General features: G+C 42.6%; 1 protein-coding gene across 1 annotated transcript in view; it reads left to right on the top strand.

The window, feature by feature from the left end:
- The window catches only part of ST8SIA1 (ST8 alpha-N-acetyl-neuraminide alpha-2,8-sialyltransferase 1), a 94,906-nt gene that overhangs the window by 10,117 nt on the left and 57,638 nt on the right, over positions 1-27,151 (top strand). Inside the window, exon 2 of the mRNA XM_040062402.1 lies at positions 13,298-13,442. Within this exon, the coding sequence (XP_039918336.1) occupies positions 13,298-13,442 (145 nt within the window). The remainder of the gene's footprint in view (positions 1-13,297; positions 13,443-27,151) is intronic.

Here is a 27,151-nt window from a genome sequence, read left to right as displayed (position 1 = left end):
TTGCTTTGCCTTAGAGAAATTAAAAAGAAACCCCAAAGTCCTGGGAAGTCAGTTCTTTCCACTCATGAATTGCTGCCAGTAGACAGGTATTTCTCAAAAACTTGGATAACTGCTAAGAATAGATGAGCTTTAAACAAGTTTAAGGAAAAAATAGCCTGGCACTGTCATTTCCTCATCACCTTTTTGGGTCTAAAGTGAATGGGCTGAATGTATTGCAGAGGAAGGTCTCCCAAAACACACTGGATGAGTGATTGAGCACATAAACATGATTTTAAAAGTATTTTTAAACCAGCTTTCAGGCAGTATTCCTGTCTTAAGATGCCTCGTTGGAGGACTAAGTGGGTTGAATGATTTATTTAGTGAATTTTTACTTTTATCCTCATACTGAGTAGACATCCTGGATAAATTTCTTGAAGGATGTTTAGGATTTTTACTTGCTCTTTTTAGCATCAGTTTTTAAATGTTGATGCTATAAAAGACCATAAACCTTCAGAAAGTTAATTTACAGTGAAGAGCACTCTGGATCCTCTGGGTTTACGCTTTTCCCTGAGCAAGCTGATGCACCTCCTGCATCAGCCGGAAAAAAAGAAAAGAGGAGTGGGGAGGCACCCTTGGGATTTCTTCCCTCCTTTGCCTGGTGCTGCCCTCCCTGCCTGGGGCTGGTGGCTGTGCCTGCTGTCCCTGAATGTACAGGTGACATCGCAGGCGTGCCAGCTCCAGAATAACTTGTGTCCTGGTGTTTCGGAAAAGGATTGCCTTAATGCTTTGGATCATTTCCAGAACTACCTCAGCTGTCAGCAGAAGCTCTTCCCGCTTCAAAGACTAATATGTTCTATAAATAGTGGTGCAAATTAGGCTCTGGTTGTGTCCCAGATCCCTCAACTTCTTTCGTCCCTGGTGACAGGACTGTGGGGTGAGAGGCAGCAGCTTGGGCAGGGCAGGGGGCACGGCTCTGCCAGCATTTAGCCTTGTCCTGGTTGCTGGTTGCTCTCAGGAGCAGGGTGCCTTGCTTCATTTATTCTTACTTAAAAGCTGAGTTTTTCTCCTGGGAAAAGTGTCAGAACCCTTTTGTCGGCCAAAAGGAAAGGATTGCAGAGTGGAATGCTCCAGAAGGAAAGAAAATGCTCCTGGAGGGAAGGGGGTGAGATGGAGAAACCTTGGGACGTTGGAAGGGAGGTGGAAGGTTGCTTGGGCTTAACACAGTGGAGACAAGGAGTTTGTAGCAGCAGGGACACTGAAGAAGGAGAAGAAACATAGAAAGCAGAGAATAAAATAAAGAAACGTTTCTGTGAAGCAGAGTAGCAGAGAAGGACCGTAGTTAGGAAATTTGAGAACAAGTACATGGTTAAATTAGAAAAGCAAGCAATTAAGGATAAAACATTCAGCGGAGTGGACAATTTAAGGACTGCTCAGTTGGTTAAGCAAGATAACTCAAGGAAGTAACAATTAATTAAAACAGTGTGAGGTAAATTATAATTTCAGTGAAGAAGCTCGAGTATCGGATGGAAGCAGGTCACTTGAGTAAATTGAGGATTCAGTTTCAATGACCAGAGGTATAAGAGAGGCTTTGAAACCATAATAGGAGAGAGCATATTCATGCCACAGGATAGGAGAATCATTTTGCTGTAGAGATGACTGCTGAAGTGGTGAGATTTGGAAGTGGAGTGATGAAATATGTGGAGTACAGCCCACTCGCTGCAGCTATCTCTGGTACCTGTCCTACTTAAGAGCTGTGGTAGGGAAAATGTCCATATGGTTAGCAAAAACACGGGAAAACAACATTTGTTGCTCTGTTTTTTTCATTCTCTGATTGCATTTTGCCAACTAGACAGTCCACAGGCTTGACGTCTAGTGAACTTTATGTTTGCTGAGGGTTAGATTGCCCTTTGGGGCACAAACAGCTCAGGCTGAGGGATGATGGATTACAGCAGGCAATTCTTTGACTTCTCGTATCTCAGACTGGGGTTGGTTACTATGGTTTTGGGGTGAGACTTTAAAACAAAGGCATGCTTTGTTCTGTCTGGATGCCATCCACAACATTTCTGATGAGATGACTTCTCGCTGTATGTTCTAGTAGGAGCATACACATTGTTGGCATTAAATGGATGCATACATAATGTGTATTTAAAAAGAACTCCAAGCTTCACTGTTCTGGGGATATTCAGCTGCTTCAGAACCCCTTGGCCACGTGCACTTGGCCTGTTTTTGTTCCAAGTTTGGAGCAGCTCTGGGAGAGTGAGGGATTTGTTGGGGCGGACGTGGAGCTTCTACACTTCTGGTTGTCAAATGCCAGCATCTTCTCCAGAGTGATCTTGCTGTGCAGGAGGCAGAGTGCAAAGCAGTGAAATTCTGGGTCTTGGGTGTTGTCTTTCTCTCTCTTCTGCACCATTTCCATCACGTAGCTTCTGCCCCAAATATGCCTGCTTCCCAATGGTTGTAGGAGTCCTGTGGGGATTTGCAGATTTGTGAGAGATGGGCAGTATGAATTGACTGATAATGGACTTTTATTGCTGGGCACAAAAACACAAAAATGTCTTTAGTAGGACTAATTACTACATCAGGCTCTTTGAGTTTAGTTTCCTGGCTCTGTCAAGGCCTGGCACCAAATGCTGCAGAGAAAGTCATGCAATAAATGATCTCCCAAATAAATCAATGCCTCAGGTTCTTAGCGTTTTGAGACTTATTAGGCTTCAGTAACTTAGATTAACACCTCATTCCAAATTACTGTTGTTACTTACAACAACCTTTTGTGTTCTTGGTGCTTAGATAAACAATCCATTCCTCCTTAACCTTCATTATGCTTAATTAAGGAAGTGCAGGTGTTCTTGGAATAGTTAGTTCTTAAATATATTTGTCTTATTCTTAGATTGCTGCTTTATCACTTTAAAAAATGTGTCTCCTCTTTGACTCATACTCCCTTTTTGTACTAATTTGCTTTTTTATCTGGTTGATTTTTAGATTGTGACATTGTACCAGAAAACGAAATGTCACCATGCTGTTGAAAACCAAATAGCTCATCCTCAGCCCTGTAGTAAACAGTTTAATTACTATGGAAACTGAACTATTGCTCTCTAAAATTGTTCAGTTGTTGCTTCTGAACTGATCCTTTTTTTTTTTTTTCCCTTTTCTTTTTTCTGAATAATTCACTGCTTAATTTTCTTGAAATGAATAGGATAGACCAACTGGCCATGATTCAGTAGAGCTGGTCATGCGTTCTTGAGCTGCAAGGTGAATTTTCAGGACGAATTTGAGACATAAAAAGGGTGGCAGTTGAATTGCCCCAATGGTGGATGCTCTCAAGCCAGCTGTGTCAGGCCTGGGAGCTGAGGCTCAGTCAAAGAAAAAAGTATGTTGGGTTAACTTTTGTGTAGTACACATCCTGCAGGTATGAACGTGGGAGTCTTCTCATGCAGGTCAAGAGACTGACATTTATTTTCATGATGGGGCACACTTTTTATTTTTGCTCAGTAGCAGGAAGGAAAACCACAGATTCAGCCAGTTCATTGTGGGGTAAGTCTGGTGCTGCTCCAAGAAGCTGAGGACAAAGGGGTCAGAAAGAGAGAATGTCCTGGGTGGCATCTCTTGGGGCCAGGAACTGTGGGATTCTTTCTAACACGTAGTTTCTGCAATGTTCCTAAAGGATCATGAGCTACTTCCAGTCCTAACTGATGAGTTCAAGGTCAATCAACAAATTGGAGAATCTGCCTCCTTCCTTCCTTCTTCCCCTCAGGATCCTGAATGCAGAGTTTCATGGGCCAGTGATTTTATTGATTATCTATCCCCAGTCAGGGCTTTCTTGCTGGTGAACAGTAGATCCAGCTGTAAGCTGACCCATCAGTACCTGTACCAAAAATTATCCCTGACACACTCCAGAAATCTCCCAGGTTGCTTGCATCACTCTGTGTTGTCTTTCCTGTGGGTGTCAGGTAGATAGACACGAGTCTCCTAGTGTGCCCAGAATTTGTGATCCAGGGATTTCCTTGAGTCTTTTAAAGGAGATTTTTGTTTCCAGCACTCTGCCTCATTCTTTGGGAGCTGAGGATGTGGATTCCTGAGTATAAGTAAACTCAGGTTGGATACACTAGCCTGAGAGACTGCACGGCTGTGAGTTTTATGTCTTGTTTGAAAGAGCTGGTTTATAAATTCCTCCCTCAGATCTTTTCAGAACCTAGCTCAAGTATTTTTAATATTTAGATTTCCTTGGATTATGGGTAGTCTGTGAAAACTGGAGCATGCCAGCTGATTAAACTTAGGAATTCAACAGTGCTTCTGCCCAAAATAGTTTCCTGTGATATGTGTGGCTGCATATGTCAAACTCTTCAGGCTTGGCTTTTATTTAGAATTTCGTAGTGTTGCTGTATGTATAACTCTTGCAGGCATTTCAAGGTGGCGTGTTTTGCTTTGTTGTAGTATGCCAGGCGGCTCCCGAAATAGCAACAGGTCTCCTGTTTACTACCTTTACTCTAATGGATCCTGGGTTCTCTCAGAATAAAGAACGGGAAACTCAGTCAGAACGAGGAGGGGGAAGTAAAACCCCAGACTTGATTTCTGCCAGGAACATCTCCTGTAGCAGCTCTGCAGCTTTTGGAAGTCCAGGGTTTCCCAGACCCACCCACTCATGCCTGTGCAGGGGAGGTGTGATTGTACATCTGGGGGCAGGTCTGACAGATGGCAGGGGCAGGAGAGGTGGATGGGAAAGAAAACACCTTGGCAAGGTGGGTAGGAGTCATAGCATGTAGTAGTCTCTGTAGTTTGTGCTGGACAAGCTTTTAGGAATTCTAATCTCACAGGGAGTGCTAGCTTGTTAAAGGCCACCAGATTGGGCAGAGGGGGAAGTTGGGTAAATTACATTTTCTGGCTGGACTTCAGGCCTATGAGAGCTTAGTACGTAAATCTTATCCCCGAGGAAGCTGTTTGATTGCTCTGGGTGATGGGGTTTGAGGATTCCTGATTTATTCCCAGCAGCACAGAGCATAGCACAGCAAACTGCTTAGGTTAGGATAGACTCAGACAGGCTTCCTGCCTCATGCTTACCTCTTTTTTTTCACTGCCAGCTCTCTGTTTTCTACTTCTGCTGCTTCTTCTGTGCCTGCGCAGGAAACCTCCCCACCCCAGAACCCCTAAACATTGTGACGTGCTGTGAAAGTCCCTGTTTGTAGGGAGTGCTGCCAAATAGCATTTGCTAAATGATGATGGCTGAACAGCGTGCAGCGGGTTGAAAGTTGTAAATATGTGATGACCCTGATGGCTGGAGCTGTTTGGATTGTGTGGTATAATATGTGAGGACTGTTTCAGAGCCCTGACAAGCTGTAGTGGTGCCTTTGAACTTTGGGGAGCTTTGGAAGTGGGTGTTTTGGAAACTTTGCTTGCAGCGCCACGTGAATATTTGTAGTGGAAGCCAGGTTTATGTTCCTTGATTACACTGGAAAATTCTTTCTTGGGGGTTGGGGGGAGTTCTGCCAGCTCTTTTTGGGGTCTGGAATAGCTCAGATGATAAAGCCTCTGCTTGTCCTTTGTAAGCAGCTGTTAAGTCATAGAAATGTGGATTACATGTTTTGATGAAGCAAGGAGTGCTTGGATCCCCACTGCTTAAGTCTGACCCAGGAAATTTGCAGAGTTTTATACAGCCTGGAGTCCAAGTGGGTGTTGGTGCTGTGGCTCTGTCCAGAGGGACTTGGTTCAGGTTAGGTTGCCAGTGAAGTGACTCAGAAATGAGATGATGTGGGAGGAAACTCGGAAAATATCTCCCGGACTCTTCCCCACCTCCTGTTAGAGACTCCTGAGGTTTCTTTGCCACAGTGAGCATTGGACAGAGAGTAAGCTTGAGAATGCTTTAAGTAATCACCAGAGGCATTTTACAGAGTTGTCAGTAAGTTGGCAGTGCTGTTGAGACTAAATGGCCAAAGATTACTTCTGCAGCAGCATTTTGTCCTTTCTAATGTGATGTTAGTGGGAGTAAGGTTGCGTTTGTTACTGAGATATATAGTCAGAAAGAAAAAAAAAAATCACTTTCCTGAGTGCAAAATAGTGCTTTGACCATCTCAAATCGATTAATGCAACACACAGCTGTCACTCAGCCGCTGGGAATGGAAGTAGGAGGGTAGCCAAAAGAAATCCTGTGATCCAGCATTTGCTTCTGCTTTTGTTTCATCATAACAGAGTTCCTGATGATCATCAGTCAACTTGATTTTGGGGTTTCACTGGGCCTACAGGAGGGAAAGATGTGAAGACAGGGTACATGGCCTCTTTGTTCTTGGAACAGCTGTCTGGAGGTGATTTGTGACAGCATCTCAGCTGATCGTCCCTGTAAGAGCAGACTCATTTCAACCCAGACCTGGTGAGATCTTATTTCAGTAAGTCTGTGAAGAGGCAAAATAATTTAACTCTGATGGAGTTCAATATGAGTGCAAGGTGACTACCATTTAACTTTTTCCTGTGGCTTCACCAAAAGAGACTTACAAAGACTTGGAATTGGAGTTTCTAATAAAAAGAGGTTCCACTTTGGATATATCTTTCCTTTATTTTAATCTGCTTAGTGCCTTTAGCAAAGTGTTTGCATCAATAAAGCTGATTTTATAGCACCTAGTACTTGAGCAAGGTTTAAAACCCATTAGCAAAATTTCAGTAATTTAGCTTTTATCTGCAAAGAGAGGAATTGCAAGGTCAAGGTGTGTTTCAGATAAACAGCTCTGTTTTAATCTGTGATAATTTCACCTTTCTTGTTTATCTGTTGGAAGCCATCTGTCAGCACCCAGGAGAACCACTGAACTCAGCTCAGAAATATCTCTGGATCCTCATCCAGCTCTTTACAGGAGTGATGGTGGTGGTTGCAGCAGCTAGGGCTGTAAGTGAAGTCCAGTGTCAGTGCTTGGTGATGCATTAAATCCTGGCTTTCACCCAAAATCAGACTATTACAGCTTAACTGGTGTATCATTCTGGGTGTACAGAAGCAACAAAGAGCACGCTGTTTTGTCAGTGTCCGTTTCAAGGAAACTAAAGCAAAGGCATTATTTGGCATTTATGGATTGTTTTCCCCTTTTCAGTCAGTAGAAAATATGATGTAATTGGAATCTCAAATCATGATCCATTCACTTTAAGGAATTTCTCTCACTGGCAGATTTCATCCGAATTAAACAGAAAAAGAGAAGTCTTAAGTTTAGTGAAAAACTGGATAAAAGAGAGAGGTCAAGCCCAAGGTTTCCCATTTTGTTTGGCCAGTCAGCTCATCCTGCCGGCTGGTTGGCACCAGCTTGGTGCTTCCCAGCCAGGCAAAACTCATTCCACCTCCTAAGCAATTGATAGTTCTGAGATGTGGGAAGCAGTTTCTGGGAAACGAGAGGAGCAAGTTTCTCTCCAGAACCAGGCTTCCTTCAGTCTGTTCCTTCAGCTTAATTCATCCATCTTTGATGGGTTAAAATGTTTTTCCAGATGTGCACCTTTTCCAGATGTGCCTTTGCAAATATATTGGTTTTTCATGCCTTCTTTGGTGGTTCTTTTACATATCCTTGGCTCTATCACACGTATAGGCGACGGCTGCCAGGTCACCTACTTTTTTTTGCATCAAAAACCACTTGGAGTGACAAGTGCAAGAGTGTTCCTTTCCTCTTGATTTCTGTCGTCTCAGCTTTTAGGAAATCTTTGTAATGATGGAATTGTTTTTTCCTTTCTGTCTAGTTCACCTTCTATCAAGGGGCATGACTGAATTGATCAAATTAGTGAAAAGCACTCTATGGGCTTTTTTGGATTGGAGCACAGGGGCACTTTTGCAAGGAGCATTACTTACAGGGCTTTTATCTGGGTTGCAGAAGCAGGTGGAGAAGTCACTGTGGTGTGATAATTGAATGCTTAGATGCAGGTGGGACCTATCAACACTTCAGATAGTGCAAGCTCAAATGTAAGATTAGAGCTGCTCGATTAATTTTTAGTGAATCTCCTTCTCCTGAAAGAAAACAGCCATCCTGTGTCCTCGTTGAGGCCAAATATTTCTCTGTGCTTGTGGTGGCACAAAGCGAGCAGCAATTTCTTTTGAAGGAAGGAGGGAGGTGGTGAGAACAACTAATTTTTCCCTCCTGCAGCAGCACCTCGTGTAGTGTAACTTTGTGTCTCAGTTGATGGTTCTGCGGTTTTGCAAGACAGCCGTTCATTAATTTCACCTCATATCTGTGAAAACTGCTCTCCTCCTGCCAGGTTTATAAGATTAAAAAAAAAAAAAAAAAAGGATAGCACATGTAGCAATTAATCACCTCCCCTGCCCCGCTCCCCTTTGCCTCTGAATTCTCTGTGACAAAATCACCCATCAGTGCAGCTGCTCCAGTTCTTCTTTCTGACACCGTGGGGGATGTGTGAGCAGAGATGGAAAGCCATCAGATGGGGCTGCTGGTAAACAGGATCCTTCTGTGGGATGCTGTAGACAAGCAGAAGAGCTGCACTCCCTTTCTCACAGCTCACCTTTGCTTTGCTTCCTAAGATCTGGAGCAGCAGATGGGTTGGAATAAAGCTGCCAAATGTAGATGTGTTTGTCTAAGGCAGTAGTTCCTTTATGGTCCTTAGGGAGGAGGCAAGTGTTTAGTCTGAGATGAAGCCCACCCTAGAAGGTGTGGTCTCTATGAGGAAGGCTTGGAGTGACCTCAGTTTGCATTTCAAATACTGTAAATGCGATGAACCCCGTGTCTTCTCTGACACAGTTGTGCTTAGGGGCTGCTGGTGGTGGCATTAGCAAAGCAAGGGCACAGTACCACTGGATTCCAGTGCTGTGTGAGGTTTCTGTCTGCCCCCCAGAAACCATCACTTGAGCTCATGCTCAGGGTCCTCACTTCTCCAGGGAGCGTGCATTGCAGTCCCCAGGTGAGATGTCAAGTCACTGCTGCTGTCTCTCCTGGATTTGCTTGGGATTGTGGTTGGAACAGTACAGACAGCTCAGAGACATCCTGCATTCCAGTAGATTTTACTGCGTGAATAATTTGGATATCTTTGCTATTGCTAGTCACAATTTGTGGTGTTTTCCTTATAATACAGCTTTTTTATACATCTTAGAGTCTTAGAAAAACATCATCTGACCAAGTCCTAGAATTCTTACTCTGTAATTCATACCTTATAATTTGAATTTCAAAGCTTGCAAGTGGGCCTTGTGCATAGGAACTTGAGACAAGCTTGCACGAATCAGACTGTGTTTCTCTGAAAGGAAGCGAACAATTCTGTGTTGCAGCAGCTTTTCAGATCAAAGCTGCTCCATATTTAAGTTAAAGAATTGGCAGGAGGAAAGGTAAACTAAAAGATGTCAGGTCATCTGGTAGACTTTTATTCACTCAGTTACAGAATCATAGAATGGCCTGGGTTGGAACAAACCTTGAAGATCATCTCATTCTAGGGACTCTTCCCACTATTCCAGGTTGCTCAGAGCCCCATCCAGCCTGGCCTTGGACACTTCCAGGGATGGGGCAGCTCCAGCTTCTGTGGGCAACCACCCTCACGGGGAAGAATTTCATCCTAATAATATCCAATCTAAACCTGTCAGTGTGAAGCCATTCCCCTTGTCCTGTCACTCCAGGCCCTTGGAAATAATCTCTCTTCGTCATTCCTGTAGGTTCTCTTCAGGTACCAGAAGGCCATAATTGGGTCATGCCAAAGCATTCTCTTCTCCAGGCTGAAAAATCCCAATTCTCTCAGCTTTATATCCTGGTTTCTTCTAGTTCACAAACATTGTTCAATCAAAAGGGTAGTCCCTGGCAAGGTTTGGCCTCATCTGTATTTCTCCAATCTAAATGTGCCTAAATGTACACTCAAAATCAAATCCCCCATTTTCTATGACAGTTTGAATGTGTCTGGAAGAAAAACGTATCACTTGTATATTAAAAAAAAAAAAAAAAAAATAGATTTAAAATCAGTGAAAGATTAGGATGAGGTGCTGCAATGACTGACAGCTCAGATTTTAGCTTTTGGAAGGCAGCAGGGTTTGCTTGTTCAGGGCCAAGGCAGCAAGGATAGGGTAACCATATCATCCCACAGTTTCATATTTCTCTTGCAGTCTGGGAAACAGAACTGTGAACTCTACTGCGTGGGTGGCACCAGATCAGTGATTTTAAAATAGGTAATGAAACCCCAAATACTCTCTGGTAAATCGAAGTAGGTAGTGAAAACTGTATTCTTGGGTTAAATAAAAGCCTTTGTTTTTCTTTTGGGCACCCCAGAAAAGCCTGAAAAAATTTTTTTTGAAAAAGGTACTGATGATGCAGAAAAGGAGCGAGTTCTTGATTTCATAGTTTCCTCCCCAACTATTAATTTGGCAATTTGTAGCAAATTATCATTAATTTATAGTTCAATTTCTTACTTTAAAAAGTCACAGCAGCTCTGTTGCTAAGCTAATGAAGGTAGTTTTCATTAATTGTCCTCTTTCCTTTCATGCAGGTTGCAGTGCCAGGCGTGATTTACTGTCTGCAACCTTATTATTGTCCTGACAGCTTTTCTCTCTTGAGGAAGTTGGGGAAATATGACATGATCCTTGTGAAGTCCAGACCCCAGAAATTGCTGCAGGTGGAATTGAAATAGGCTGGAAGTTTCACATCAAGAAACAATATAATAATAAATGTGAGAAGGAAAACTGTCATGACTTTAGTCTTCATAAAATCTTATCATATTGCAGAGACCTTGACTGGGGAGTATATCAAATTATCTCTGTTCTGCTCTGTGGTATCCACTCCTTTCATATTTCTTTCTCATTGCATTTAGACCTATTCTTCAAGCTTAGGTAACTGGGTATTTTCAGAAGTGAACCTATGCACAGCAATGTATTCTTGATTTAGATGCTGAATTTGGCAAAGGTCTTAATTTTAGCTAGAGCTTCAACTGCGACTGCTGTCACAAAAACCCAATTTGGTGTGCTTTTGTGGATATCAAGAGCATTTGCTCTGGCCATTCTCTTATTAATTTGGTACTTGTCCAGGTGATCTTTCTTAGAAGGGAGATTTTAAGATCATATTCCTGAACAGTGGTGCTGAGGATAACTTTCAATTTAATCTCCAGTGGGGTGGTATGCCTGGGGTAGTAAGGTGCTTTAAACATCATGAAAACCTCAAAGTCTCAGTGAATTCTGCAAGCTAATCCCCAGTTAGGAGTATTAGATTGAGCTTTCTAGGAAAAGAGAATTTTAGGAATGAGAGATTCAATGTGTATGACCAAACCCAACGATGCTTTCACAGAATATTCAGAAGCCAAATGCCAGCTGCAGCTCCGAGCTCACTGATTGTAGTAGAACCAGTGATTTTACTGTTATTGAATGGCTTTGTAGAATTCTGTAGGGCCATAAAATCTCCAGACTGGCAGCTTGGAGCAAAAAATGGCCGCAAGTAGAGCCATTATGTGGTGTTTGAGAGGGCTCTCTTACAGCTGCAGGCATTGGCTGCTGCCTGCTCTGGGAGATGGGACATGAGCCTAAATTTTTGGTCTGTTCTTGGATGGCATGGGATGCATGAGTAATAAGAGGTCAGTTTGTCCCTGTAGTTGGCAGGGGGGTAGCTACCTTAGAAATAATATTTCTAGGCTTTATTTAGAGTGAAATATTTAGGGGTGGATCTTGAAAAAGAGAGAATAATTCCAGGAATTATGGAAAGAGGAAAAAAAGCTTTGTTCATAGCAAGAAATTCAGGAAACTCCAACCTTTTTGCTGATCAGAGGGGAGGTTGAAATTTCAGCAGCCTCCTTTAAGGATCTCTTAAAAGATGGAGGAAAAATAATTTAAAAATCAACCAAAACGTGGAGTGCCAGAAAATTAGACTCTGAACAAGGTTACTAAAGACAACATATTATTAAGCAGTGATTTTGGTTTCTCCCCTGCCACCAAAGCTTCTTGCAAAAAAGTGTTACTCTTAGGGTAAACATTACACCAAAGACATAAGGAGAGAATATCAGGATTAGATTTTGAGACTGTTAGAGGTGGTCAAGCCAAATGTGTTTCAGAGCCACTGTTGACATAAATCCCTGAAGTATTTCTGGCAGGGGATGCACGTGCTGGGAAATAGGTGTGGATTTTGTTGGGACATCAGCAGGAGGGTGACGTGAACCCTCTCCTTGATGGTCGTAGATAAAGCCATTGGTGTTCTTGGGATGGGAATCCCTTGTTGCTGGGAACTTATTGTTATTTCAGTTGAAGTGTGTCTGAAAAATAATACACATTTGCAAAGAATTCTGAACTTGTGACAAAATTGTTTTTGATAGGGAAAAACAATGTGGATTTTCAAATACCAATTTTTAAAGATGAAAAGTAGCAGTAAAACTTTTGAAAAATGCTAAGACTTAGATTTCTGTGAATAACTTAATGGTTTTGAATAAAATCTCCTCTCTTGCAGAGGAGAACAGCTATATTGAGCATTTTACCAGTCACTAATAATTGATGTTTTTCTGCTTCTGTGCAGCCACTGGAAATGGTTCCAGTCTCTTTAGAATTACCTTTCAAATACATGAGGAACGTATATGATAACATAGTATTACACTGTAATGGTGGAATTCTGCAGTGTGTGTTTTACGTCTGTGAGCGTCACCCTTCCTAGTGCCGTGCAGGCTTTGGAAAAATAGGATATTTTGGACCTTTAGAGCTTTTCATCATCCCCTACTTTAGGATCTGAATTGCTGTGGCACGGAATTTTCAGTTCAACCTTCAACCACCTCACCAACTCTCCAATTCCTACTCAGGCTGAGTAGTATTTTTGGGAAATGAAGGAGTAAGAGGATATGGAGTTTCAGCAGGGACACTCACAAGTGCAGCCACTCTCTCTATATATATCCATCATACTGGGATGACTCAAGCTGCCCTTCAGTTGGGAAGCAGGCTCTAATACTGCTGGGAATTTAGCACAAGGACATTCAGTGACAGAAAAGAGGTGCCAGAATTTCCATACATAAGTGTGTAACTGGGGGGTTTTAGGAGGCCTGCTCTTCACAAATAACTGAATTTGGTACTGAATATTTATGTACCTTGGATCAAATTTTCAAGGGAGCTTTTTCTGTATTCATTGGAGATGAGTTTTTTTACCTATAGGACAGAGTTTCTTTTGCTGAATCTTGCTTTTGTTTCTGTGTGAGTCTGAATGAAAATTTAGATACTTTTTTCCCCAGTAATTTCTAAGATTTTTTGAAATAAAAGCTGGTTTTCTGGCTTTTCTATAAGTAAAAAAAGAGTCCCATGGTTCATCTGCTGGCTTTGGAGCACCTGAGAGTAGCAGGAACACGGATGTGAGGGGTGATGATTAACAAAGGTGTGACAAGTTCCAATTAATACAGCTTACTCTTTTCTTCCTTTCTCTAGGAAACTGCTGGAAGAATGCTGTGACCCTGGGCAGCTCTTTGCTATGACAAAGATGAATTCCCCCATGGGAAAGAACCTCTGGTTCGATGGGGAATTTTTATATTCTGTCACAATTGACAATGCAACTTACTCTCTCTTCCCACAGGTTAGTAACAGTGTTTTATTTTCATTTTAAGTATTAAAATACTAAATGGTAACATGATACGAATGAGTATAAATAGGCTGAAGGGTCATCAAGGAATTTTATTTTCATTTCTCAATACCAAACTGTATTTGCTTTTTTACTTCCAGATTCTGAAAATTTTGGTTGTATGAACGTTATTGCTTCCTTGGCTGACTTTTTGGGATGTACACGAGGCATGAAATTGGGTCACCTGTGTTGATTTTTAAAATGTTTAGTTCTGGCTATTTTAAGAGGGTGATTTCTGCATTTCCATCAGGGATTGCAGTCACTGTGAGCCCGATCCCTCACCTACAGTTGCTTCACTTCAGATCTGTGTGGCCAGGATGGGACAGTGCTTTGTGTGATGGTGTCCCAAATCACTTCCAGGTTAATGATGTTCATTGATGACAAACAGCATAAGCCAAATAAGAGAAGCCAGCAGCTTGACTTTGTTGATTCTTGCTGTGTTTTTTGAATGTTGGAAGTGGTTGGTTATTAATGTCTCTCAAAAGTACTTTGGGTTAAGTGCAGGGTTTTGGAGAGCTGGCAATTTGTAATACTGATCTAGGCTGCTTCTTGTATTTTTAGTTAATACAGGAACTGCTGCTAAATCAATTTGTTACATTGAATTTCGTATGTTGAGTACAAATATTTTATGTGGCTACACACTTAAAGCTGGACTGAGCTTCTGGAGACTGACAGAAAGTTTATGATGTGTTGCAGAGCAGTGGCTGTAAGTTTTGTTTATGGTGATTAGTGTGATTTGTTGCTACTTTACAGTGCTGTTTATTGGAGAAAACCAGAATCCTCGGCAGAGCTGTGAACTTTGTACCACAAAGATGTTTGAGCAACAGGTTTGAGCAAATCCTAACTAAATACAACTCAAAGGCAGATAAGGAGGTACTATTTAGAAAGGAGAATTAGTGGAAATAGAAATATAAGCTGCTTAATGGAATGTCTGTAGACCTAAAATTTATGTCCATATCCAAGACATCAAGAAAAAAAAATCACAAATGACAGCCAATATTTCACTGCGTTTCTCCAAGCAGTTATTAATTACAGAGCATTACACAGAACAGAGTACATTGCTAGCAAAAGATTAACAGAGCACATCCAAAATCAACAGCAAGGGCAGTAATCTCTGCCTCCTGGCAACACTGTAGCCCATCCATCAGATCCTAGCCCACATTGCTTCAGGCAGTTTCACATTTTACACACCATTTTTGGATCACCTGGGTCTAAAATCAGTCCAACAAAACAGAGGGTCTGCCCCAAGGAAGGACATATTGTCCTCCTAAAGGGGTTGACTTTCTTTACACAGCTCTAGCTTCACATTCCACCCTGGATCTGCACAGCAGCTGGCTCCCATCTCACCTTTCCCAGAACCTGCTGCTGCCACAACCTCCCCTTTTGCTAGAACCAAAGTGCCATTTCCTTCCTCGGGATGTTTTTCCTGTTACTCTCAGCATGCAAGAAGGGAAAAAGCCTGCAGACTCTACACCAAACTCCCTTTCCCAACCTGATTTTTTTTTTTCCCCCTGAAATAATTACAAATTATTCTACTTGCTGTAACTGTAAGGGCAGGGAATTTGCTTTGAAAGAGCAGCAGCAGCAAGACAACACAAAATCTCTGGCTAAACGAAAGATGTTGTGAGCAACCAAGAAAAAACAAATAAGCTCCCAAAATTTCATTCAGGCAGTCGGAATGAAAAGCACAAATCACACAGCACGATCGTCAAATAATTCTCTGTTACTCAATACACGATTCAGAAAACCCAGAAGATCTCACAGAATGGCTCCATTTTACATTCACAATTAGGGCAACTTTTTCTCTGCCTTTATATTAATGGTGGGAATTTAAGCTTGAAACAAATATTTATATTATATGTGTGATTTGGAAAACATCATCTTTCTCCTGATCACAAAGCAGCCAGAAACAGATGCCACATTTCCCAGGGTTTTTTTTTTGTGGCTGGCAGTTATTTCCTTTGGATTTCTCCAACACCTTTTGTGATGACTATTCATGGGAAGCTCAGTGCAAGTAGCCACTCTTGTAACCGACAGCTTCTGCAAGTGAAACTTCACAAGGGATGTGAGCAGCTGAGGAAATCATATTTTAGTAATTTAAAATAATTTACTGGTAACCAAAAGTGTCTAACTACTTCAAGTGAAATACAATGAAACCAGAATTTTTTTTTTTTTTCAATTAATGGTTTTATTTTGCCAGATTAGAAAATTAAAGTTTAGCATTTGAAATGTCTTTTGAAATGTATTCAGTCTTCTACCCTCCAAAGCAATACACAGCAGAGTGAAAAGCTACATTTGACATAATTGAGGTTTTTAAGCTGTTGGGGGATGGAGAAAGGTGACCTCAGAAATTTACCTCAGTTCTTCCTTGCTATAGGCTTTTGCCAACAAGCACCAAAAATCAGACACTTGCACAAAAAACTAACTATTGGGGTGAGACGTTTCTTCCTCTCTAATGCTAATTTTGTTTTTGAAACTCTGAGGAGGAAAAAGACAGCAAGGAGTGAAAAATTATTTTAAAAATCACATTTGAAACTGGGGCTTGATGCAGTCTCTAACTCTAGAGCAGATGAGTGTTAGTTGACGCTTGTCTCACGTGGTTTTGAGTTACATCCCAGCTACTCACGTGGTTACATCCTGCTTACTCAGAGCAGCTAAAAATACCTGCAGGAATAGATGGAAGCCAGGTTTCTCCCACTGCAGTCAGATGGTGAAGGGTGGGAAATGCTAGTCCTGCCTTCTGTCGTGCCTTGGTGCAGTAGTACAGGACCAGAGCCATGGCTGAACTTCCCAGCTGTGGGAAGTGTGTGTGTCTGTCAGGACACTCACCACCACACAGCTCTGTGTTCTGTTTAATAAAGGTCCACTGATGTGTTTTATCTTCTTTCTGCCAGGGTTAAATGCTTGAGACGGTATTTTGTGTTCAGACTCAGATGTTTTTTAGCTCTTATCTATATTACAGTCTCACAAAATATGCGTTCTACAGCACTTCAAGCTAACAAACTAAAAATGGAGCCCTATCTCTCTCTACAAGGCCTTTTAAGGATAAACTGCCCAATTAAGAAATGACACCTAAATTATTTTTACTTTTAACCCAGTAACCAACCACCTGTGGTCCACAATGTGGACTTCTCTACACAATTACAAAATACCACCCAGACCCGTGAAGAAGAGGGTGAAAAAGAAGCGCTTAGCCTCTGCACTAAAACCTCCATCTTGCTTTATATATATACTACTATATTCCAAAACCTTAAACTCTAAGTTTTCCACCATGTGATGATGTTCCACACTTCTATTCAAACCACACACCCACAATCCCAGCCCTGTCACTCAATTTTGGGAGCCCTCTCCACAGCCTCAGGTCAAATGCAGTGTTGTCTTTGGGGTCAGTGCCTGTCAGCAAAGAAAGTCAAAAATTCTCAGTGACCAGGGTTCCAAGATACATTTACAAGTTACCCATGACCTTCAGTGGCCAGCCTGGCTTCTCCTGACTGCTGAGTGCTGACCAGCTCCTCCACAGGAGGGGAGAGATGGTGCAGTCAGTGCAAGATCTCATTTCTGCTCCCAGAACTTTTAATTCTCAAAATCAAGGGGTAAAATGACACAGAAGGATAGACTAAGAGGAACTACTTCCAGCACCCGGAGTTACTGGTGCATGCAAAACTCTGCAACGTCAGATTTTGTCCTCATAAACTGAAATGGAGCAATGAATGACTACTTCCACATGAAAGCTTTTTCTCGTTTGCCAATTTCTCCCTTGGTGGGTCAAAAACCTCAAAAATTAAAAGGAGTGATATAATCACTCAAAAAAGAAGGCAGCAGCGGAGCTGATAAAAAGAAACCCCAACAGCTAAAGTATTACATTAAAAAAAAAAAAAAAACCAGTTAAAATGAAATGCCATAACACCACCAAAACCTTCTAACCTTTTCACTTCAAAGAAAAACTGAAAAACTAATGAACGGATACTAAATTTATATTTTCATGAAACAGCATTTTTAGTTGAAAAGCACTCTGTCAGAAAATGTTGACCCAGCTGTAAGAATTTTATCTTCAGGCTGCTCAGAAGAAAAACTATTCTATTTTGTGTTGCTCACATTCTGAACTAAGTGACATTTTACATGTTAATTTTGGACATATTTATTTTTGTATAACACGAAACACAGCAAGTTCCCTATTTAGGGAACCCAAAACCTAGTTTTGGGCTACATTATCCTGTAAGTTAGTCACTGGTTTAGAGCTAAGAAATCTTCTGCAATCACTAAATTGCTCAAGCCCAGCAATGTGGATGGAGCCATTTTTATTTATTCCAGAGGAAATTTTTTTATTATTATATTAACATAGCTGTGGCCCTCCTTTACATTCTTGTTACATCCCCATGGCATTTCAGATGTATTAACCACATCGGTTAATTAGATGCATTAACCATATTAACCATATCAGAGTATTAACCATATTTTGTGAGTTGTTTTAAGTTTCTGGATACTTTTGAAAGGAATATTCATCTTCAGAGAAATTGCTTGCAAGCAAGCCAGTAATAGACATCACTCCTCAAAGCAGGAGCCTGAGAAATTTAGGCAAGTACTTCTCTTGAAACAAAGAGAAAAGTAGAAAAATGCATTTAAAAGGACAGGTCTTAGGATCCTGGGAACCAGTGGAGTTGCAGAAACTATGATTTCTCTCTAAACTCTATAAAGGAGACCATCCAGCATGCTGCTCTTCGCTGTGAAAGGAGGCAGGACACTACGGTGGCCAAGCAGAATGTTAGGTTTTAATAAATCTTTAAAAAAAAAAAAAAACAAAAAAAAACCACCCAACCCCAAATCTGAAATCCCAAATCCATCACAAAACAGTGACCTCCCTCTGCCAGCTCAGGTGGGGCTTTCCTGAAACCTTGGAAAGGACAAACACTCTTTGAGCACCTGTTGCTTTGTACCACATGTTAATTTTCCAATTACAGCTTCAGGTTTTGAAGTCCCATCCCCTCAGTTTGTTCTCCCCAATTTGCTGTTTAAACTTTTTGGGCCTGAAGCTGCAACAGTGTCCGTGGTTCTTGGGCTGAAAAAGGATTGTTGTGTCTAACTACACTGAGGAGAACTTGCTAACACTTTATACAAAGTTCAGAGTCACACACTGATGCAGTACAGAATCTGGAAAATGTGAAAGCTAAAACTGCAGGGTTTTCCATCTCCCTCAGTCCTGGATAATCTTTAGCCATTGGTATCAGGGTGATCAGAACAAAATATTTAGTTGAGAGAAACCCCTACCTTCACTATGATTCCATCCCGACTAATTAAGAGCTGTCTGATTGGACCGGTTTGTGTGGCCTGTTAGGGAAGCTATAAAAGAGCATGCTCTACTCCGACTGGTCAGGTAAGCAAGAGCCACAGTGTTTCTGAAACTGCTCCATAGAGAGAAAATGCAAACGTACCTGATGGTGAAAATCAAATTCGTGCTAAAACCCTTGAGCTGGAACGTGCTTGGTTTGAAGTAACTAAATGAAGGATGAGCAACATGCCCTTGTTGAAGTGAGTTGAGTCAGACCGAGGAGTTGCTTTCTGTCCCCTGTTGATGTGGGCTTTGGTCAGCCTTGGCTTGCTGAACGTCTCCAGCCAAGCAGCTCAGCCAGGCTGTCCTGGGTGAGCCTGATTTTGTGGATTTTATCTGCGATAACGCACATGCCAAACGGGCTTTGTCTCAGTCAATGCGAACACATAAATAGATGCTGACCTTTCCAAATGTAACAGAGAGGAAGGGAAGGGCTGGATCTGGCTGCCAAGTGTCGGTTTGGCCCGTGGGCAGAGAGAGGATGGGCTGCCCTGACTCAGCCTTTGTGTTTCAAACCCAAAGTGACCGAGCATCCGTCGCTCTCTTTCCTAGGTAATACAAGAGCTCATGTCTCTACTCTTTGGCTGCACAACTGAAATGCTCTCCCTGACGTATCGTTTTTACCTTTGTAGGTCACAGCTACACACGTTATGCTGTGGGGTTGCGAAGTACGGAGCAAAAAGGCTGAACTCAAAGAGAAAGTGGGAAGCAAAGAGGGACAGAGAGGCCCTGGGAATTTTACGGGCTTTTTTGTCAATGTCCATCTGCTTTATGGCACCATAAACTTCCTGCTTTAGAAGCAGGAACTGTTGCAAGCAAAAGAATAATTAAAGGAAGTGGGCACAGATGAGAAGTGACAGGGACAGCAGACTTGTGATGGCTGTAAGTGACTTCAGGGTATATGAGCTGCCTGGCTGGGGGTGTAAAAATAGAAATAAGGGTGGGTTCTAGTCTGCCCAATGGCAACACAGTTAGCTTTGCTTTGTTTTATTGTAGTTTTATGTAACTGATAAGATACTAAAAGGAGATTGTTCTTCCATGCAGAGGTTTTTCTGGCAGTGAACTTCTTTATATACCAAGACTTCCACCTACAGGTGCAGTGAAACCTTTGCTTCTTGATAAAACCTTATCCTTTATATGCTGTCTGCCTGTTGGCCTGTCACTTTATTTATGATTTTTTGTTATTAAAATTCATCTTGTTCAGTTTAAAGATGTTTTACCGTATATGTTGACTATACGTTTGAATTATTCAGTGATCAGCACATTACATTAATTTTCTTTCTGCAGTAGTTGTCTTTTTTGGTAAGATACTTCTTAAAATAGGCTTAATATCTTACTTGAGGCTTAGGTTTGGGTCGATTTTGTACCCAGCAGAAGAATGAGTAGGAATTTATGGAATGCTACATGCTTCTATTTTTTTGTGTTGTTATTTGGTGTCTTAATATGGCTCATGTCAATTTTACTGGAATGTAGTAGGGTACCAGATTATGTTCAGAAGGTATTTATTGTGCAGCAGAAGATGCAGCTCCCACCTCTCTTCTCCCACATAGTCCTAAACACTTACAGGAGTGTGGCTTGGACATGCTTGGACAAAGTCAGGGAAGGTTATGCTACTGCTGAAGCTATTAAGAAGGGGTAGCAAAGTCACAAATCTTGTAGGAAGATTATATAGTGACTTTCAAGAGATCCTTTATGTCTTCTTGCTTAGAACGGAGTGTAAGCCCAGCTGTACAGATAATGAGAGCTCTGCTGCATTGCAGCTCAGAAATTTAATTAATGTAGCCAGGCATTATTGATTTAGAGTCCTTATAACCTGATGTGACGTGGAGGGGAAGCACTGTGGTTCTCTCCTGGAACTATTTTTATCACCTGAACAATTCCCATGTGGCAGGCACTGGCTTCCAGGTGACATTTTGGACATAGGGAAAATAAAGCAGCTGTGGTTTCCTTCCATCAGGATGCACTGGATAAATCCTGGATGTGCAGGTTGCTCAGACCAAGAATCCAGGCTGCTTTCTCCTTCTTGCTCTACAAAGCTGATACTCTTTTGGAGTCTTTAAGGAGAAATTTGGCAATTAAATCTGTGCTGCAGATTGTCTACTGGCCAGTAGCTACCAAGCTGGGGGTACCTGTTGGGTACATGATTGCCTGCATAATTCTGCACGCTTTCCTAGCTGAGCCCTTCTGCAGCCGTGGTGAGACCATGGTGAAGCAGCTGTGCCCCTGCTGCCCATGGGGATCCATGGGGATGCAGGGATCCACCCACAGCCCATGGGGATCCATGGGGATGCAGGGATCCACCCACAGCCCCTGGGGATCCATAGGGATGCAGAGATCCACCCACAGCCTGTGGGGATCCATGGGGATGCAGAGATCCACCCACAGCCCCTAGGGGATGCAGAGATCCACCCACAGCCTGTGGGGATCCATGGGGATGCAGAGATCCACCCACAGCCCATGGGGATCCACAGGGGATGCAGAGATCCACCCACAGCCCATAGGGATCCATGGGGATGCAGAGATCCACCCACAGCCCGTGGGGATCCATGGGGATGCAGAGATCCACCCACAGCCTGTGGGGATCCATGGGGATGCAGAGATCCACCCACAGCCCCTAGGGGATGCAGAGATCCACCCACAGCCTGTGGGGATCCATGGGGATGCAGAGATCCACCCACAGCCCATGGGGATCCATGGGGATGCAGGGATCCACCCACAGCCCGTGGGGAAGGTGCCCATGCTGGAGCAGGTGGATGCCTGGAGGAGGCTGTGATCCAGTGGGAGACCCTGTGGAGAGAGGGTTCCTGCTTCCAGGCTGGAGCAGCCTGTCCTTGGGGGGCTGCACCCCGTGGAACAGTGACCCACACTGCAGCAGGTTTGGGAGGACTGCTGCTGGTGAGAGTGGAACCACGCTGGAGAAGTTCACAGAGAACTGTCTCCTGTGGGAAGGGACCCCACAGTCTCACAGGGGAAGGACTCCTCTTCCTGAGCAGTGGAAGAAGAACTCGGGTGGTGAACTGACCAAAATCCCCACGCCCTGTCCCCCTGTGCTGTCTGTGGGGAGGAGGGAGGAGTTGGGGAAAGAAAAGATGTTTTTAGGGGCTTATTTTACTTCTCATTATCCTCATCTGATTTCATTAGTAATAAATTCACTTTGTATCTCTAAGTTGAGCCTGCACTGCCCTTGGAGTGTTTTCTCCCAGTCCTTAATTCAACTCATGAACCCTCCATTGATTTTTTTTTTCTCTCCTCTGCCCAGCTGTGGCAGGGGAGGGTGAGTGAGCTGTGCCTGGCCTTTGGCCAGTGTCAAACCACAACAACGAGGCAGTGCTACACCAAAACACAAGGCACCGTGAGTTCGTGGTGGAATCAGAGTGAAACCTGTGCCAGGTCTGTGTCTGGAGGGGATGCTCAGAGTCAGTGCCCTCTTGGCTGCTGCCCTCTGGCTGGCAGCTCTACCAGGAATAGTTTGGGTTGGAATGGACCTTAAGGACCATCTCATGCCCCATGGGCAGGGACACCTCCCACCAGCTCTGGTTGTTCAGAGCCTCATCCAGCCTGGCCTTGAACAGTGCCAGGGATGGAGCATCCATACTCAGCTTCTCTGAGTATCCTGTTCCAGCATCTCACCATTCTCAGAGTGAGGAATTTCTTTTAAACATCTAATCTAAGTCTACCATATTTCGGGGTTTTTTTCAGAAATATTTATCTTATAATTTTTACAGCTTCCTAATGGAAATTTCACAACCCACTAGCCTGTCCAGTCTAGTATGTTGCTGTCCTTATGCACAGAATATATTTCCTGACATCTAACTTGAAATTCCCCCTGGCTATAAGTTAAGAGATGGGGTTTTTTACTTCTCTCTTCCACATATGACTGCTATCAAGTCTCCCCACAGTCTTTTTTCTCTAGGCTGAACAACCACAAGTCTTTTATTCCATTTGTTGGGGCTTTTTTAAACTTCTGAATGTTTTTGCTTTTCTAATGGTCTGTGAGGAAAATGTGTCAATTAACCATGTAGTGCCCTCAGAAATATATCCTCGGATTTATCCTTTGGAATGGTACAGCACATCAATTCCAAATACTCCAAAGCAGAGCTTAATGTCACCTTTCTGCTTGAACAAGCTTGTATTTAGTGTTGCTGTTTATTTATGCACAGTGTAGCTTGGTACTGTGGAGCAATGCTGCAAATTCAAGTGCTGGGACTGGGCTCAATAGGAGACAGTTTAGGTGAAAAAAGGCAATAAATGCAAAGGCTACGCAGATCTGTTCTGTGATCCGGTATTATGCCAGTCAAAATGAGAAAGCCAAAGAGAAATAATTCTTGTGTGAATATGATGCTCTTTATAACAACTCCCTCAGGCACTTCAGGGTCATTCAAATTCAATGTATGGTGTTATTGCACAGGTAAATCTCTGCCTGGAGACCTCTGGAGAGAACGAAAATGAGGATTTCTTCAGGTAGGGTTTGTGGGGAAGAAATATTGCAAAATCCCTTTTTCCCCGCACAGTAAACAGGTAGAGATGCTGGGCCACTATTCATTTTCCTTCACACAAAGGAGAAAAAAAAGAAAAAAAAAAGAAAAAAAAAAAAAAGGAAGCGACCCAGGGAGCCCCTGTGATTCTCAGACCAGTATATAAATATAGAAAGAACTGTGGTGGCGAAATGAGTAACAAAGTATGTGGTAAAATAGGGGAAGTGAAGCCTGCTTAGTTCTGGGTCAATAGAAGTGTTCCAGCTGACTTCAGCACGGCCAGGATTTAGCCAACAGTACCCTTTTGCTGAGTGCAGTTCTGCCAAGGACTCATCATTTTGGTATTACCTGTTGGAGTGAGTCCAGAGGAAGAAATACCAGGGTTGATTTCAGGGATGGAGCAGCTCTGTTATGAGAAAAGGTTGAAAGGGAGAATTGAGATTACTCAGCCTGGAGAAGAGAAGGTTTCAGGGTGACCTAAATGTGGCCTTGCTGTACCTGAAGGGAGCCTACAGGAGGGATGGAGAGAGACTATTTACAGGGGCCTGGAGTGACAAAACAAGGGGGAATGTCTTCATGACAGAGAGTAGGTTTAGACTGGATATTAGGAAAAAATTCTTCCCATGAGGGTGGTGAGGTACTGAAACAGAGAAATTCTGCATATCCCATCCCTGGAACTATATAAGGATGTCCACTAGACCAGGAGCAACTTGGTCTAGTGGACAACGTCCCTGCCCATGACAGTGGGGTTGGAACTTGATCATCTTTAAGGTCCTTTCCAACCCAAACCATTCTGTGAGTGTGTTATTTTCTGAGATACAGTCAGATACTGCCATGTTCAGGTATGCATTTACACCAGATTGTTGTCATGGTGCCAAGGTAATCCCTATGTTTTATGAATTTCATATTGAGTATCTGTTTGAGACTAGATAGCTGAGAAACAATGAAGTTGTAGAGAAAACATATATAGTGATGATTAGCAATGTTGGTTTCTCTCTAAAGTCTGATATCTGCTCCCACTGAGCACTTGTAAGGCTGAGTACTTTTCTGAAACCTGCTGTTATGTGAAGCCTACAAAATAAATAATGTCTCCAAATAGACCAGAAACTTGCTTTTTTGCTTTCAAAGGGGCTTTGTTCATCAGAGATAAAAAAGGTAGAGGCAAAGTTAGAAAGTGTTCAGCGTGGTTCTACTCCAGTGTAAATTAGATCCTTCCTGTTTGCTTCATTATTAGCATTTTGATCCTGCAAGGAACTCCTCATTCACAGCAATTATAATACTTGGTTTTATTCCTTTAAATATAAGCTTTTAGCCCTTCTTTCCATTTCTCCTGTACTCTGAAGTTTGACATGCCAGTTACCTCCACGCAATATTACCCTTTCTAACCATGTAAACTTGATTTTCACACTCACTTGGTTTGTAAAATGCATGTTAATAACTATGTCCCTGCTATATTTTCTCCTCTCTTTTCCCTTCCTGTGAGTACTGCTGGCTCTCTGCTTTAGGGAACACTGCACTTGATTCTCTCGGCCAGCTCTAGTTGAGGGTAACATTTGCCCAGGGTGAGGTGACCTGAAAGGCCAACCTGACCCAGCAGGGTCCTTAACTGATGCCTGGTACCCACTCTGGATTGGTGGTTCTGAGGGGAGCTGCAGTGAAGGGGATCTGGTCTAACAGCTCTGTCAAGTCATTTAATGCCCAGATATTTACAGATATGTGAGCTTGCAAAAAATGCTACCTTTTTTATTCAGCAGAGCTGCTTCTTTCATATCCCACTTAGTTTTATCTTCCCACTGATGAACTGCATTTTCATTCCCTCAGAGCATCTCCAGCTGCAGAAAAGCAGGTTAGGCTGTAAGTTGCCCTTCTCCTAAATAGTGTCACCAGCTTAATTGGGTTTTTGTCATACATTTCTCAAGGGCTAATGTTCTTCACGACTCTGCCACCCTTAGTTCTCCATGAAGATGACAATGTACAAGACAGATCAAAGTCAAACCTGATTTGTCGAGAGACCTCACAGAGGTCTTGATTTCAAGACTTCTCCTAATAGATACTCTTGTCTATAAATCCATAAGAGCAAAACTCTGGCTTGTCGGCTGGGACAGGATCTTTCCATGCCTGAGCTGAACTTCAAGCTGGTGTCTGTCTGAGAGGAGGAAAAATTGTAAAACAACAGTAAATGCACCTTTTGTTGATAGCAACAGGCATTTTGGTAATATAGAAGTGAGATGAACTAGCATGTACGTTCTACTAAAGCTGTATTTGTGGTTAATTCTGTTACAGGTAAGAGGGTGAGAGGAAATCAGTATTTTTTTCAAAACTCCCTCATTCCAGTGCATTTTTGTGATGGCTTTTGTCAAAGACATCTGCTACCCACAGCATCCCTTTGGAGCCCTTCTCTGATGGAGAATGATGACAGCTCCCTGGCCTGCTGCTGCAGTTCTTTATCCTTTTTTTCTCACCACTTTTTTGTCTCTGCATTCCCTCCTAGGTAGCCTCCAGGCCTCCCCACCTACTGCTGCTATTCTTCAGTCTTTGTTAGTATCTCTGTCTAGCTGGCCTTTTAATCACAGCTGGGGGATCAATTGTCTCCCCACTGATGCTCTCTGGGCTGCTGTCACGCTGTGTGGAGTCCATGCAGCTTAACACAGACCTCAGAGACAGTCATGGCAGGGATGCAGGCAAGGAGCACAAATCCCATTTTGCACCTGTTTCCCACAGCGTAATGCTTCTGGCATCTCTGCTTTGTCCTGCATAAAGGTGAGACAGCCCCCTTCCATGGAGGTACTACTCCATTAATCCAATACCAGAGTAACCTGCACACCCGGAGGGAAATTCAAAGTGTTTGAGAAAAGAGCATGTTTTTATGGTAAGTTTCTGAAAGTGAAGTGATTTGCTCATCATTGGTGTCAGGTAGGAGCTGCAGTTGCTTTGTTCCTGCCTATTCTTTTGTTGTCTAGATGGCTTTTTTCTTCCTGTAGTAACGCTGTGTAACAATGCTCTCACGTTATCCTGATAGCTTTGTTGTGGCTTTGACGGTATAAGAGCACATAAAACAAACCTTGTCAGGAGAGGTAGAATTTTTTTTAATAAAAGCAAGGTATGCTTGGTTCTTGCAGGGCATTCCTCTGCAGATCCCACGAGGTAGGTCTCACTTCTGTAGTTGGGGTAGCAAGCAGTTACTTGAAGGATTAGCAGAATCTGAGTTTGCTTGCTCAGCGAGTTCACTGGGGACACAAAGTGGAATGGAGTTCTGTGAAATGCATTAGATGTTTGGTTTCCCACACCTGAAGGAAAAAGTGCACAATTCTTTGAGGTTTTAGATGCCTGTATGAGGTTTTGGTACATTCTGTGTTGGCGTGATCCAAGCCACAGGTGCTTTTCTAGTCCTGCCCAGTAAAATTTAGTGGTGAAAGAGGACCTCAGATGGTAGAGTATAGTGGAGTCACTACCCCTGGAGGTGTTCAAGAAACAACTGGATGTGGAACTCAATCCATGGGTTAGTTTACAAGCTGGTGATGGCCCAAAGGTTGCACTTGTTGACCTTGGAGGTCTTTCCCAACCTAAATGATTCTGTGATTATGTTTTTCCTTTGCTCCCTCCATTTGTTGCTGTGTGCTGTTTTGATCTTTTCAGATCAAAAAAAAAAGTACCCTGGTTCCATTCTCAATCAGCATGTTGGGATGACATTTGTCTGTGGAATTTCCAAGTTAATTTGATGTTATTTTAGTGCTCTACAGATCGGGGTTTTGGAAGCCATATACAATTATTTTGTTAAATGTCTTATTAGTGGGTCAGGTGTGGTTCATTTCTGAAATGTCCTTAAAACTTGAGTAAATATGGAAAACATAAATTGTGCAGGA

The sequence above is a fragment of the Hirundo rustica genome, chromosome 4 (assembly GCF_015227805.2).
Source record: "Hirundo rustica isolate bHirRus1 chromosome 4, bHirRus1.pri.v3, whole genome shotgun sequence".
Taxonomy (NCBI): domain Eukaryota; kingdom Metazoa; phylum Chordata; class Aves; order Passeriformes; family Hirundinidae; genus Hirundo; species Hirundo rustica.
This window is presented reverse-complemented; position numbering and strand designations above follow the sequence as displayed.